This window comes from Antedon bifida, chromosome 6, assembly GCF_963402885.1.
Source record: "Antedon bifida chromosome 6, ecAntBifi1.1, whole genome shotgun sequence".
NCBI lineage: Eukaryota > Metazoa > Echinodermata > Crinoidea > Comatulida > Antedonidae > Antedon > Antedon bifida.
Genome location: NC_136231.1, coordinates 7,524,233 through 7,539,944, shown reverse-complemented (window position 1 = coordinate 7,539,944; position 15,712 = coordinate 7,524,233). Strand labels below are relative to the sequence as shown.

General features: G+C 33.4%; 2 protein-coding genes across 3 annotated transcripts; both read right to left on the bottom strand.

Moving 5' to 3' along the window:
• Positions 1-1,021: 1,021 nt before the first annotated feature.
• On the bottom strand, positions 1,022-1,928 carry LOC144845786 (uncharacterized). Its single transcript, XM_078703219.1, has 3 exons — positions 1,786-1,928; positions 1,437-1,653; positions 1,022-1,276 (listed from the first exon to the last, which is right to left on the bottom strand). The coding sequence occupies exons 1-3, from the start codon at positions 1,884-1,886 to the stop codon at positions 1,091-1,093; spliced, it is 504 nt and encodes a 167-aa protein (XP_078559345.1). The 5' UTR covers positions 1,887-1,928; the 3' UTR covers positions 1,022-1,090.
• Positions 1,929-1,989: 61 nt separating this feature from the next.
• Positions 1,990-6,774, bottom strand: LOC144845619 (uncharacterized). 2 transcript variants are annotated; one of them, XM_078703052.1, is made up of 3 exons: positions 6,231-6,774; positions 2,420-2,507; positions 1,990-2,105 (listed from the first exon to the last, which is right to left on the bottom strand). In XM_078703052.1, the coding sequence occupies exons 1-2, from the start codon at positions 6,629-6,631 to the stop codon at positions 2,426-2,428; spliced, it is 483 nt and encodes a 160-aa protein (XP_078559178.1). In that variant the 5' UTR covers positions 6,632-6,774; the 3' UTR covers positions 1,990-2,105; positions 2,420-2,425. The 2 variants fall into 2 exon arrangements, 1 of the variants encoding a protein (XP_078559178.1); XR_013612578.1 differs by lacking the exons at positions 1,990-2,105; positions 6,231-6,774 and adding an exon at positions 2,607-2,768 and having other exon boundaries at positions 2,446-2,507.
• Between the last annotated feature and the right edge of the window lie 8,938 nt (positions 6,775-15,712).

Sequence of the window (15,712 nt, the reverse complement as noted above, 5' to 3'; positions counted from 1 at the left end):
GAGCCAGATGTGTACACTGGACCTACGGTTTATAGTCCTTATCCGAGAAGACTCGTTCAACCACCAGAACCATGGAGCGAGTGAGGCTCGAACCCTTGCCGATGTTAATATGGCAAGGTATTACGGTTCCACTGTCTTAACCGCTTAATTATATTATTTGTAGTCATGGTGTCTAATGTGCAACGTCTACTATTTTAAGTTTTAAATGTTTAAACTAATAGCACACCTGTGGTAGACCTAATGGTTAAAAATGTACCAACGCACTAGGACACAAGCTACAGAACCTACAGTACAGATTCCCAAACTAAAAACTCAAATATTCGACGGAAACAATATGGTTCTTAAACAGAATTAGTAAAGATGCTATAGTATTCTTTGCGTACTTCCTGCTTGGAAATCAAACTTGTGACACATTCTTTTTGCAATAGAGGGCGCTAAAACACTTTGAATAAATTATGAAATGAATAATTTTATTCAGGCAATGTTGTCTGACAGAGGTCGCTACAACCATTTTCTTAGTTTTCAGTGCTTGTGTAATATTTGAGGCATCATGACGGTGCTGATTCGAAAGTTATATTATGTATTATCATTATATCATACTGTAAATAACTGTCCCTCCAAAACAATCTTTTGAGCATTGGTATATTCATTCATTCAATTTTATATGTTTACCTCTAAGTATGAGGTGCCGACTCAGTTAAGCCAGTTGATGCTGTGGTTAATTAGGCTAACTAACTAGGTTCTTAAATGGAAATCTAAAATCTACCATTTGTTAGGCTTACTTTATGTTATCATTTCGTTCTTCTCAACAAAGGAGGCATGATTCCCTGTGTCCAAATTAGGTCCAAATTAGTACTTAATATAATAATGAAGAGTGAAGTACTAATAGACCAGTCCCTGGTGGTCACTCACTAATTACATTAAAAAAAAATAGGCATAGCACGCAAAATAAAAAATTAGGAAAATCTTTATTTTTATCCGTAAATAATATATTTCTTCATAATCTGTTATTTTTGTCTTCGTAGTCGTTGAAATACATGATGAGTCTAATAACTAAATGATCCTTGTGTGATCTTTCTAAGACACCCCCCTAGTCCGTGACATCTTCCCCGCTATCACTCGTCCTCCTCTCAAAGCGAACATCTAACAGATGTCTTTCCTTAAATCTTTGTCGGTTTTCCCACATCCTTAACTTGTACTGGATGTCTCGTTCTTGCCTCATGGCCAGTCTATGAAGGCGTCTTTTGTTCTGCCTTTCTTCCTCTTCTAGTTTGTACTATATAAAAAAGATGATTAAATTAGAAGGATTTTTGTTATAAATAAAATAATCAACTGCCATGTTGACATTCCCCTCTCTCCTCTTCACCCCACCAACCAACCCTTTGCTTATTTCTGTTTTTAGTAAGTGTATGTGGTGTTTAATTATTTATGCGTACCTGGTGGAATTGATTAGCATGTTTAATTCCTTCCATTAGCGGATTGTTACGATGACGAGAAGGATGATTATTTTGAACAACACTGGAGAAGATTGATGGTAGCTCTCTGTCCACACCAGGCCCAAACGATAATTTAAGCTCATTCATGAGTCCGTATCGTGTCGGTGGTCGGTAGCGTCGTTGAAGCTGACTGTCTACTGACATTTCCGATGCAATGCTAAAAAAAGAAGGAATATGACGATGATAATAATGATGATCATCATGATCATGATAATAATGATGATGATGATGATGATGATAATAATGATGATGATATGATTTATTTGTGATTATTACGGGTGATTTATACCTTTTAATCTGACTGGTTAGAATCTGTGCCTCTGCAATCCAATCATGGCCACCTTTTGAAAAAAAAGTACGTAAAATAATATATAAACAAGTTTTATTCATTTTTAGAAATGAAATATCTATACATCTTTTAGACCAAAATAAACATATCTTAAATAAAAGGCATCTCATACCTTCTTGGACCATCTTCTCGTCGTCGTCCGACCCTAAACTATTCCTGTCGTCAGAGTTATCCTCTGGGATAATGAGCTCATCGTCATTGTCAGCAATCAGTTCAGCAATGGGCTGATCGTTGTTGTCAGCAATAAGTTCAGCAATGGGCTGATCTTCGTTGTCAGCAATCAGTTCAGCAATGGGCTGATCTTCGTTGTCAGCAATCAGTTCAGCAATGTGCTGATCGTCTTTGTCAGCAATCAGTTCAGCAATGGGCTGATCTCTATATTGAATTCAAAATTAAAGAAAGTTCAAATAATAATGTACCAAAATTCTCACATACTGAAATATTGTTTTATTATTAAATGAATGATGTATGCATGTATTAAAGACAAGAGCATTTATCCAAAAACAAATTAAATATACTCTACATGACTATGCATACATTATTCAGAGTAGTATTAAAAACTTTAAAGTAATACTTAGGCTTACAGAACAATCGTTTCTTCCATGTCTTCACATTCGAGCTCATCTACCTCTATGACTTCTGTTTTAAGGTCCTTTTGAATACTGGAAAATAAGCAAATTAAGATATTGATTGTAAAATATTTTAATTTAAGAATCCAATACATACATCTAGACACTATACTAAACAAATGCCAGACATACCTTCCATTGTCATTGGCAGCTTCTGCTGTCACCACATCAACCGGTGGTTGTTTATCATCAATAGTGCCTTTGATTGCTGCAGAATCGGCGGTAGCATCATCATTATCAAGTCCGACTCTCTTCAGTGATCGTCGAAGTCTGGCCAAACGGGATTTAGACTTCTTTTTCTTGTCTTTCCCATCCTTAGTATCCGACAGCTTTTCTGTGTCAATTGCCAACGCAGTTACTTTATCATCATCTGCTGTGTTCTTTGATTCAGAACTTTCGTTGGCTACTATCTGGACATTTGGAGGATCTACACTACTTCCGTCTTGCGAATTAAATTCTTGGCGATTATCCGCAACGAATTCCTCAACTGAGTTGCGTTGACATAAGGTCAAAGGATTACCCATTGGTAATTAATATAGAAACAATACGACATATGAAATCAATACAACTTTCCTGAAAGGTTTCCAATAGTTTTCTGAGCGTTTCTGTTATGATTCGTTGATATGGCGATTGCGTTCTGTATCGTAGTAACGTCGAAGCGCGCACAAAGCGTCCATGCCAACAACGCGCAACCGCTACGTGTGACGACGCCGCCCGCTACGTGTGACCCATGATGGGCCGGGGAGGGGGGATGTCTGAGCTGTACATCTATCGATTACACTACATTGTCATAATTATATCAATACACTTTTTAAAATTAAATCTACAAAAAAAACCCTAATCATTTTCAATAAAATATAAACATTTTGTATTGACAAAAACAATTTTCATTCAACAATATATATATGGCTTATTTGGATTTCCCCACATACACAAATAATTAACCAGGTTTTTTATTTTTCTGTGTCTTTTACTTATTTTATGTGAACAATAAAATGAATGAATGAATGTGTACATTTTAATAATACAGAAAAAACGTTATTAAACCAAACTTATATAAAACTGTCTGTGTCTGTCTGTGTGGATGACACATTGAAAGGCTTGGGCCTACCTATGTTTACAAAATATAGTTTACAAAATATAGTAATAACTAAAGACTAAAGGCCCATTTACACTTGGACGATACCGATCGACGATAAAAAGATAAATTTGCATTTTTTATACCTAAAACAAAAGAATTTTAAAAAGTTTTTCTCCTAAAACTACAGGATTATCATCTATGCTGCTTTTGATGAAAATAACTTTTCAACACGTCCAATCAAATGACGTCATAATTAGTAAGAGCAGTAATATCGTGACAATATAACGATGTTAGGCCTATTGTTTTTATTGATCATGACGTCATTTGATTGGATGTTTAAAAACATTATTTTAATCAAATACAGCATAAATTATTATCCTGTAGTTCTAGAACGAAAACTGTTGTAATTTCTGTTGTTTTATGCAAGAAAAATGTATGTTTATCTATTTATCGTCGATCGTTATTGGCTTAGTGTAAATGGGCCTTAACCTTGGTCACGAAGGAACTCAATTTCACCATATACCATTGTACATGAAATATCTCGGTATTATGTTCTTAAAAATACTTTGTAAATTTAAAATGTGAACAATTAAGGCATACTGTCTGCAAACGAACCGATGGAATTTCATACCAACCGCACCGGCAGTTTATTTGTTTGTTATTTATATCATGTTACGTCATATCATGGTGGGGAGGGGGCGGGGGGCGTGAGATACTGGAATTATCATTACAATTACCGTCTGTGATATGAACTATTAAACCATTAAATTATAAATCATTTCTATTAATTGCACTATACATCTTCATTTTTTATAAACACTTTCATTGGCATTTGAAGATGTTACTAAATTAATCACTTTAATTCATACTCGACTCATAGACCAGTTCCTGGTGGCCTACTCACCCTGTCTACACTATCAAACTCGTTTGACAAAAAAAAGTGTGATATCCCCAAATATGGTAGTGATATGACATCATCATCACATTTTTTAATCACATAAAGTTTGATATAGTGTAGACAGAGCCCAATATTCAACATGAAAAAATAGCCTATAACACGTAACATTTTTAAAATTAGGACAATCTTTATTGCTATCCGTAAATATAATATATTTCTTAATAATCTGTTATTTTTCTTCGTAGTCGTTGAAATACATGATGAGTCTAATAACTAAATGATATTTGTGTGATCTTTCTAAGACACCCCCCTAGTCCGTGACATCTTCCCCGCTATCACTCGTCCTCCTCTCAAAGCGAACATCTAACAGATGTCTTTCCTTAAATCTTTGTCGGTTTTCCCACATCCTTAACTTGTACTGGATGTCTCGTTCTTGCCTCATGGCCAGTCTATGAAGGCGTCTTTTGTTCTGCCTTTCTTCCTCTTCTAATTTGTACTATATAAAAAAGATGATTACATTAGAAAGATTTTTGTTATAAATAAAATAAGTCAACTGCCATGTTGACATTCCCCTCTCTCCACTTCACCCCATCAACCAACCCCCTTGCTTATTTCTGTTTTTAGTAAGTGTATGTGGTATTTAATTATTTATGCGTACCTGGTGGAATTGATTAGCATGTTTAATTCCTTCCATTAGCGGATTGTTACGATGACGAGAAGGATGGTTATTTTGAACAACACCGGAGAAGATTGATGGTAGCTCTCTGTCCACACCAGGACCAAACGATAATTTAAGCTCATTCATGAGTCCGTATCGTGTCGGTGGTCGGTGGCGTCGTTGAAGCTGACTGTCTACTGACATTTCCGATGCAATGCTAAAAAAAGAAGGAATATGACGATGATAATAATGATGATCATCATGATCATGATAATAATGATGATGATGATGATGATAATAATGATGATGAGATGATTTATTTGTGATTATTACGGGTGATTTATACCTTTTAATCTGACTGGTTAGAATCTGTGCCTCTGCAATCCAATCATGGCCACCTTTTGAAAAAAAAGTACGTAAAATAATATATAAACAAGTTTTATTCATTTTTAGAAATGAAATATCTATACATTTTTTAGACCAAAATAAACATATCTTAAATAAACGGCATCTCATACCTTCTTGGACCATCTTCTCGTCGTCGTCCGACCCCAAACTATTCCTGTCGTCAGAGTTATCCTCTGGGATAATGAGCTCGTCGTCATTGTCAGCAATCAGTTCAGCAATGGGCTGATCGTCGTTGTCAGCAATAAGTTCAGCAATGGGCTGATCTTCGTTGTCAGCAATCAGTTCAGCAATGTGCTGATCGTCGTTGTCAGCAATCAGTTCAGCAATGGGCTGTTGATCTCTATATTGAATTCAAAATTAAAGAAAGTTCAAATAATAATGGACCAAAATTCTAACATTCTGAAATATTGTTTTATTATTAAATTAATGATGTATGCATGTATTAAAGACAAGAGCATTTATCCAAAAACAAATTAAATATACTCTACATGACTATGCATACATTATTCAGAGTAGTATTAAAAACTTTAAAGTAATACTTAGGCTTACAGAACAATCGTTTCTTCACATTCGAGCTCATCTTCCTCTATGACTTCTGTTTTAAGGTCCATACTGGAAAATAAGCAAATTAAGATATTGATTGTAAAATATTTTAATTTAAGAATCCAATACATACATCTAGACACTATACTAAACAAATGCCAGACATACCTTCCATTGCCATTGGCAGCTTCTGCTGTCACCACATCAACCGGTGGTTGTTTATCATCAATAGTGACTTTGATTGCTGCAGAATCGGCGGTAGCATCATCATTATCAAGTCCGACTCTCTTGGACTTCTTCAGTGATCGTCGAAGTCTGGCCAAACGGGATTTAGACTTCTTTTTCTTGTCTTTCCCATCCTTAGTATCCGACAGCTTATCTGTGTCAATTGCCAACGCAGTTACTTTATCATCATCTGCTGTGTTCTTTGATTCAGAACTTTCGTTGGCTACTATCTGGACATTTGGAGGATCTACACTACTTCCGTCTTGCGAATTAAATTCTTGGCGATTATCCGCAACGAATTCCTCAACTGAGTTGCGTTGACATAAGGTCAAAGGATTACCCATTTGTAATTAATATAGAAATAATACGACATATGAAATCAATACAACTTTCCTGAAAGGTTTCCAATAGTTTTCTGAGCGTTTCTGTTATGATTCGTTGATATGGCGATTGCGTTCTGTATCGTAGTAACATCGAAGCGCGCACAAAACGTCCATGCCAACAACGCGCAACCGCTACATGTGACGACGCCGCCCGCTACGTGTCCCATGATGGGCCGGGGAGGGTGGGTGTTTGAGCTGTACATTTATCGATTACACTATACCGCCATTATATCAATACACGTTTTAAAATGTATTCTACAAAATAACTAATTAATTTCATTTAGAAAATTTAGAGATTTTGTATTGGAAAAAACAATTTTCATTTCAACAAAAAATATCTTGATTGTTTAATAATTATAATAATGTGTACTTTCAAATAATACAAACAAAAAGTTCTTACACAATCCAATCGTGATATTTTTTTATCTAACAATTTAGTTTTATTAAAAATAACGCACAACACAGTGCAGTCCTGTGTAAAGAAACTATTGAATTCAAATGTGATACTGTAGGCCTATATGAAATTGATTTGGCGAAAGTATGCAAAATCATTTTACAAACATTTAATATAAATTAGCAAAATGTTTCTACAAAACTAAAATTTGTGAAAGCATTTGTTCTCTAATAATAATTATATAATTAATAATTGTTTGGTCACCTAGGTTGGGGTCCGGGACCGCGACAGAACGAGAACGGATGGGGACCCTCCAAAGAAATTGCATTTTATTTGTCAGGAATTTGTATGACTTGTTTTTTATTTTTTCGAATGCGCCTTGAGCACTCTTGAGTGGTATGTGCGCTATAAAAATCCTATTATTAGTATTATTATTTATTATTTATTATAAAAACGAAAACAAATCCTAACATAAATAAATCTTTCATTTAATTATTAAATATATACCTATTCTAAAATAAAAGGGTGGTGGATGCTGGAGTTAATCATCGTCTGTGAACTAATTAATCCATTATTTCTTTCCATTGCAGGACGAAGGCCTCTTCACCAGTTGGCCATTCACTTCTGTCTCTAGCTACTCTTTGCCATGCAATGCCACCACGTGTTGTTAGTTCATCCCTCCATCTCATCTTTTGTCTCCCTCTGCCTCTGTTGTAGGTTCTTGGAGTCCAATTTGTTAGTCTGACTGTCCATCCATCTGTTGTCATCTCCTGGCCAGATGTCCTGCCCACCTCCATTTCTTTGAGTTTATGCTGCTTATTATGTCCTGAACTCCTGATTTAAATCTGAGATTTGTATTTGACACTTTATCTTTTTTGTGGATTGTGACAATGGCCTTTTAAATTAATTTATAAAGAAAATAAATATAATATAGATCGCCGGCTTTTGGAAATTGTCTCTAGCAGGTCTGAAAACTAATTCGGTCCATGTTAAAAGAATACAAATGTTTCTTGTTTGTTATAATCTAATTTATTAATGAACTGATTTTTTAAGTATATACCTATTTGAACCGAAAAATTCAGAATGATAAATTGAAAATTGTAGACGCTATCGTGCTTACAAAGTAATAACATTGAATTGACTTGCATTTTTATATGTAAGCTTGGAGTAAGCAAGGAAAAGTTGTTTGATTGACTTGCCCCAAATATGTATTTTTTTATTCATTCCAGTTAACTTTTCGATTTTTCGCATCGTATGAAGGTTCAGGATTATTGTGATCAACAGTACGTTTTGCAATAAAATGTATTATTGCGCCCTCTATGAAAATGTAGTCTCGCACGCATCAAACCTACACTAATGCACACGATTCTATATAATATAGCTTTTAGTGATATTTATAAGATCAATATCTCGTTGACATTGATTGATAAATACAAGTATGATGATACTTATGATTGTATAATAAAACGTGTAGTTTGCTTTTAGCCATTGACAGAAAAGACAGACCCTACCAAAATCCTCTCTAATTGATACTTTCGGGCAGAGATAGCATAAAGAACAGATTTGTATGTAAAAATTTAGGGCACTAAACATAAAATTTACGAGATCGAAAGCCACAGAAAAAAAATGTTATGGTGCGCTCTTCCTGCCTCAGCACTAATGCCCTGCCACAGCCCTGGGTCGTTTCCACATCAGATGCATTGATGTTGCCGCCTCATGGTGTGGTGGAAGTGGAACGTATAATTCTGTGAACCCAAACACAGTAGCTCGCATAGCTTTAACTCTATTCAACTAGCGTGGGATTCGAACCCACGACATTTGTGTTGTTAACACGACGCTCAGTCGACTGAGAACCGGTCATCAGATTTGTATGTACAGACAAGTTCATAAAAACATGGTGCAATTAAAAAGCTGTGTCTGGTTACCAGTAGGGCCTACATTCATGTAATCATCTCTTATTAAAAGTGACAAAAGCTGTACACCTGTCACTAGCTGGGCCTACTGTCAACAGCAAATAGCCGAAAGCCGGTTATTTCAGAAGCGAAGAGGATTCCCTGTGGAATTCTTTTGAGAAAAAAATCGATGGAAAAGCATAATTACCAGAAGGTAGACCTTAAGGTGTGTACTTTAAACATGTATTGTTCCCCTGGAAAAAATATTTTTTCAAAATTTGTGGTTGAATATGCCATTTTAATGTCATATAATAGTTATCCATTTTATTTTATCTGAAAAACTGTAATTTAGAGCAAAAATTGTCTAATTGGCTGCGAGCCAATGGGTTTTTGGTTGATTTTAACCATTTATTTTGTCATTTCATAGGTGAAAACATTGTTTTTCCCCATTTTTTTCCCACTGAAGTGATTACCTGTACTAAAACTACAAAATATCCTATTCGAAGTACTATTTAATTAATTTTCATTTTTCATGTTTTCGGGGGACAATACATCTTTAATATAGTGGTATGTTAATGGCAACTATAATAGCCTACACATCATGAATGAGAGACCATATATAGAACCTAACAAGCGTCAAAAGAAACTTTAATGGCATGGGACTATACGAAGATAACGTCAATTGGTAACACCTTATTTCTTCAACAAAAGCGCAACTGCAAACTGTAGACACGTGGTGTAGCCCTTATTAATCGAACTTAATGTAAGAAATTACGAATTACTTTACTTGCATTAAGCCGTCCCTCTGATGGTACGTTAAGTCGTCTGTTATGTAAAATAGACACGAAAAATAACTTACTACGCGGTAGGTAAAGAAGTAATGGTTTCTGACCAATTATAAATTAATTGGAAATGCGTGATGTTTATATGACATGAATTCAGAATTTAAGTAAGGAAGAGTATATAGTAGTATGTCATATACTACAATTAAATCAATATAAAACGTAAAGTCTCGATTCGATCGTGTTCTTAACAAAACTGTCATGGCAACATTGTTTTTGGATGTAGTTTTGTAGAATGATGAATAAAGTAATAAGACTGAAGGCTTTCAAACTACATCTCACAACTATTCAACAAAAATTGTTGTTCCAGCATGAAATCCATTCGCTTTATACAAAAACGTAAATAGGCTTAACTGGTGATTTATGATTGTATTTAGGCCTATGTTATTGTTGTTATTAATTAGCTTTAATAACTATTCAAATCATTAACAATATAGATCATGTTCTTATATTATATATTATAAAAGTCATAATTCGACAGGACTGAGCCATAATAATGATTAGTTTGATATGTAAAACAAAAACGTTAAAATAGATAGCGTCATGGGAGTCCAGAAACAAATTGACCATTATCCATGCCATTATCTCAGAATAATTTTTTACAAAAAAGCACAACATTGACAAGTAGAATAATTGCCTTAGTATAATTGATAGACTAATAAACAAATACAGTACAATAATGACTCAATGGAGAATAATAATAATATTAATATAATGCTTAGATAAAATTCATGAGAATGGAGGTGTCAACGTAATGAGCCAGCATATGAGGGCAAGTAGGGATGACGAAAGTGCTACGAATCATTACATTTTCACGAAAAAAAAGTATTAGGCCTAAAGGTTGGTAACATAACTCAGGTGATTCTAGATATGTATGTATTGGAAGAAAGGTAGATGTCAGGAGAGGAGAGGTCTCTAGATATCGTACGAGAATCGAGTGTTTAATTTCCATTAACATATTGATAATGCTTGATAAGTAAATATTAATTACTAAGTAATGAAATAAATAAATCAATTACCGTATCTATCTTGACAAACCAAAATAGTGAATCTGTGTTTGATTTCGTCATATCACGTGTTTAAACCACCCAAATCTGAGTTGTCTCTAGGTAGATTGTAACTGCAGCCGATTCTCGGTAGGCCTACTGTATCTATTTCCGAAGTATCATAGGAATAATGGTAATACATCACATGTGTTTCACAATGTATCTAGAGTAACCTAACCCTTAACCTAATCTTACATGATACAGACACCACATGTGTATTACCAAATATTCCTAAGATACTTCGGAAATAGATAGTATGTGGAGAAACAGCACTGACTATTGACAGTCATCGATAGATACGAGTCTAGAATGATATAGAGGGGGATGGGGGTAGTAAATATTAAGAGCAAACCTTACCACGAACCAGAATAACAGTATTAAAAGGGCGAACAACTAATAAAATAAGCTAATATAGCGGTAGGCCTACGAACTGATAAATTACAGAAGAGTTTGGTGCCATTAGCTTCAACAATGGTTCATTTCTGACGTTCAGTGTCCGTATATGACGACGATGCCAACTGTCTCTTACTAATATAAAAAAGCAGTAATATAATCAACTTAATATACTTCTGAACTAATTTCTTCTATTTTCAAATTAATGTTAATTGACTGCTTACTATGCAAACGACTCAACTAGGCTTTCTGTCTCTTGCTATAAATAGAATTATTATTATTATATCAACATCTCTACTTGCGTTAACTCGTATACCCTGTCTACCCATTAAACAATAACATACTCAAAAATGTGTTTTCTTAGGCTATATCTATGCATAGTCCTAATGTGCCTAGATACAAAAGTTGGTGAAAATTAATAGGACTATACTAAAGCTCTGCCTACACTATCAAACTTTATGTGACGAAACAAAAATATGATGTACCCATTATATATAGACATAATGATGTCATATCAATACCATATTTGAGCATATCATTGCCATATTGGGGCACATCACACTTATTTTGTCAAACTAGTTTGATAGTGTAGACAGAGCTTTATGATTAGGTCCAGTGTACTGTGTACATCTGGTTACCCCGGTGTTTTCGGTTCATCAGCTCTTCTCTCAGCTTCTGTCGTCGGTACAAGGATCGCATACTTTGACTGGGCCAACCCAAGTTACAGAAACCACGAGAGTGGCCCTTGTCTCCTGGCACAACAATTAGTAGTACTGTTTTTGCATTTTGATCTAGAAAATACTGGCCAAGTGATACATTCGTCTCCTACTGCCCAATGTGTACGCGCCCGTTGAAGGTGTAGTGCTTAGACGGAGAGAAGAGGGGGGGGGGGGATGTGTGCGTTTCCAAAACAGAAACACAAACAAAGTACAAATACACAATACAACACAGTTCATAATTTCAAGGTTTTAGGAAATATAATATTTATTAAAAAATATGGAGATAATGTAATATTCTATGCAACTCATAATAAGCTGTTACTCTTACACTAACAATGCTTCCTAAACTCCAGGGATATTCATCTAATATTTTGTAACCACGCATCGTAAATAAAAACTTCCTAATATTAAGTGCCAGTTAAAGAGTAGTAGATCGGAAGTGGTATCAGTTCACCACCCTCCATCGAACCCCTTCCACTCCAAATCTATTATCCATATCTATTTCTCTTAAACTTTCGGGACAACAATGTAGGCTTATTCACAACATTATATAATGATTACAGTATAGTGAATAGTTACATTCCTTAGTTTCCTATGTTCATTATTCTGTATCAATATTGGACATGCTATTACTAAAGAATAAACGATCTACTATATTATACAATCGTAAGTTTAAAATACGCACGTCGCACAGTAGTAAATAGCGATCTCGTTTCGGGATGGTGTCGAATTTAAATTAAAGAAGTATTGTCCCCCTGAAAAAAATAATTATAAAAAATATTTATGTTGAATATGCAATTTTAATGTTACATAATAGTTATCCACTTTGACCAAAAATTAGATTAAAAAAAATGTATTTACCTGAAACATTTAATTTAAAGCAACAAAATAGTCAAATTGGCTGCCAGCCAATGGATTTTTGGTTGAATTTAACCATCTTCATTTTTCATGTTTTTCGGGGACAATACATCTTTAAGAGATGATATAAACGGTGTATACTGGAATTATACAATACACATGCGCAGATTAATCGTTTGTATACACTACCGTCTACATCCCGAAACGAAAGTTCGCTATACTTTTAGTATGAAGACAGACAGTCCTTATTCACACATGCGCTAATATTTGTGGCAGACATGTAGTAACAATTTCATATTTTCACTTTCCTTAAATTCAACCATTAAATTACAATAAAATTATACATATAACATTTAATCAGACTTCTTATTATGACCTACATTGTACATGATTTTATCATGTTATATAAATAGTAAATAATGTAGTTACAGTATAATTGCAGAAATGGACGGATAACATTATGAGGAAAAACAGAGACTGTGATTGTTCTCACCAAAGGTTTATTTGCACTAGCGTTTTAACAAAACATTTTTTGGGCAAAAATCATCATACTCGATTTTCATGACGAAATCATGATATCAATCAAATCATGATCACGAAATATGGTAGTGATATACCCAAATATGGTACATGGAATCATCATGTATATATATGGGCACATCACATGTCTTTGCTAATAAAGATTGTGGCAGTGTAGACCTAGTAAAGGACGTTGTTTAATATACAATTAAAATTCATTCACATTGTTTTACCATACTTTGACCTTACTATTGGAATCATACACTATTTTGTATTAAATATGAACTTATCATTTTATATTACCGAGTAGGTTATTAGATTTTTCAGATGAAGTTTAAAAAAAAGAACTAGTCAGATCAAGTTAAGATTCAGATATAATTTGTCTGAAAATTAAAACAAAATTAATTTGGGATTTTTTTTCATCTAGTTTTGTTGAAGGCTTTACGAAACTTGGTTGATTACAGAAATTAAATTAATACTTTAAGTTCAATACAGGTTTCGGAATTGAAAAGAAATTTTAGACATTATATATTAGAACTAGAAGGTCAACTCCAACGCAATCGTTTTCATTTTAAAAGCGAGTCTCTCAGTAGTATAGTTTATGTTTATTTTTACTGTACGTAATATCAGACAGTAAAATGTCTATGCCTTTTACAAAGAGCAGACCTTCATGAATTAAATAATTGTATGGTTAACAACATCCTAGTTATATATTTTGTTGGCTTATTTAAAACATTTTAAAAATATTTTCATCTAAAACAACTGAAACCAAAAAACGTCTTAACTGACAAGACACTCAGTGAGATGGAATACTTATTACATGTTACACATTGTTGCATTGTATCTAACTGACTTGCAATAATCAGTCAAGATGTATCTAGTGACACCTTCAGAAACGGGTTTATGGTTATGTTTCAGCTTTCGAGCTTCTATATTATGTAGGGCTGTTTAAACAAATTAAATCTGTGAGTTTTTATTGACATTAGTGTTAGACACAGCGTAAGTAGTTCAAAAGCATAATTGAGAATTGATAAAAACAATAGTGTTTGCAGTCAGTGAATTGGTTAGCAAAACGCGCTATTAGGGCCTCGATTTATAACATACCTATAAGAGATTGGTATTACAGGAGCTTATTTAGTCATAGGTGGGCGTAAATATACGTGACTCGCAGCCATAGATTTTGAAATTTAAAGTACAATTTATAGTAGCAGTTAGCTATAACTTTGTTATGTAATGGGTCTATTTTCGTATTCGGTTTAATGTTCGCCAACATTAAATTTGAGCGAAAATAATTAAATTAGAATATACTATATATATATTTTGTTAGATTGCAAATGCCAGCGCCCTGAGGTAAATTAATTAATATTAATTTAAATAAATATTTTTATTTATTATGGCACTTAAGTAGAATATCACAATTCTATAACATAAGTATTATTATTATTTACATTATGAATCAGTTATTAATAAATTAAATCAATATTTAGACCTTGATATATTCAGAACATAGTTAATTAATACTTTCTAATGTATAAAAATAACTCTGCTTATTACTATAATAATTATTTACTATCATGTTTATTTATATTTAACATAATTTCATTGAATTGTTACTTTCCTTAAAGATGTATTGTCCCCCTGAAAAATATTTTTTACATTTTTTGTTGTTGAATATGCCATTTTAATGTCACATAATAGTTTGCCCAAAAATTGGATCGAAAAAAAAAATAATTTACCTGAAAAAACTGTAATTTAAAGCAAAAAATGGTCAAATTGCTGCCAGCCAATAGATTTTTGGTTGAATTTTATTTTTATGTTATTTTAAGTGAAAACATATAACAACATATTTTTTTTCGTTTTTTTTCTACGGAAGTGATTAACTTTATTAAAACTACAAAATAACCTCAAAGTCTGATCTAATTAATCTTCATTTTTTCATGTTTTTGGGGGACAATACATCTTTAAGACTTCCAATATATGTAGCTTATTTGTGTAGAGATCTATATTAACACTTACGCTCGGCCCTACAGTCAAAGCATTCAATGCATTGAGAGATATTAATTATTGTCATAAATCTGAACTTATGTAACTGATGTCACTAATGCCTTTACAGTTTAATTATCAATTGTTATTGCAAGTGAGCAACAGCTCAAATATCATTCCAACTGTCCCTATTACAGGCATTTTCAATATATATATATATATTTCTTTTGCATAACTTTGTTACACTGCAAATTTAATAACAATGTTAAGAATTAATAATTATTATTTTGTATATGTGTTACCTGAAAGCTCTACAAAATTTATTTCTGGCTGTTTTACCTTATCATTTTTATTTAACTTTTTGCTTATTTTATTTGAATCTCCATCTAGCCACTA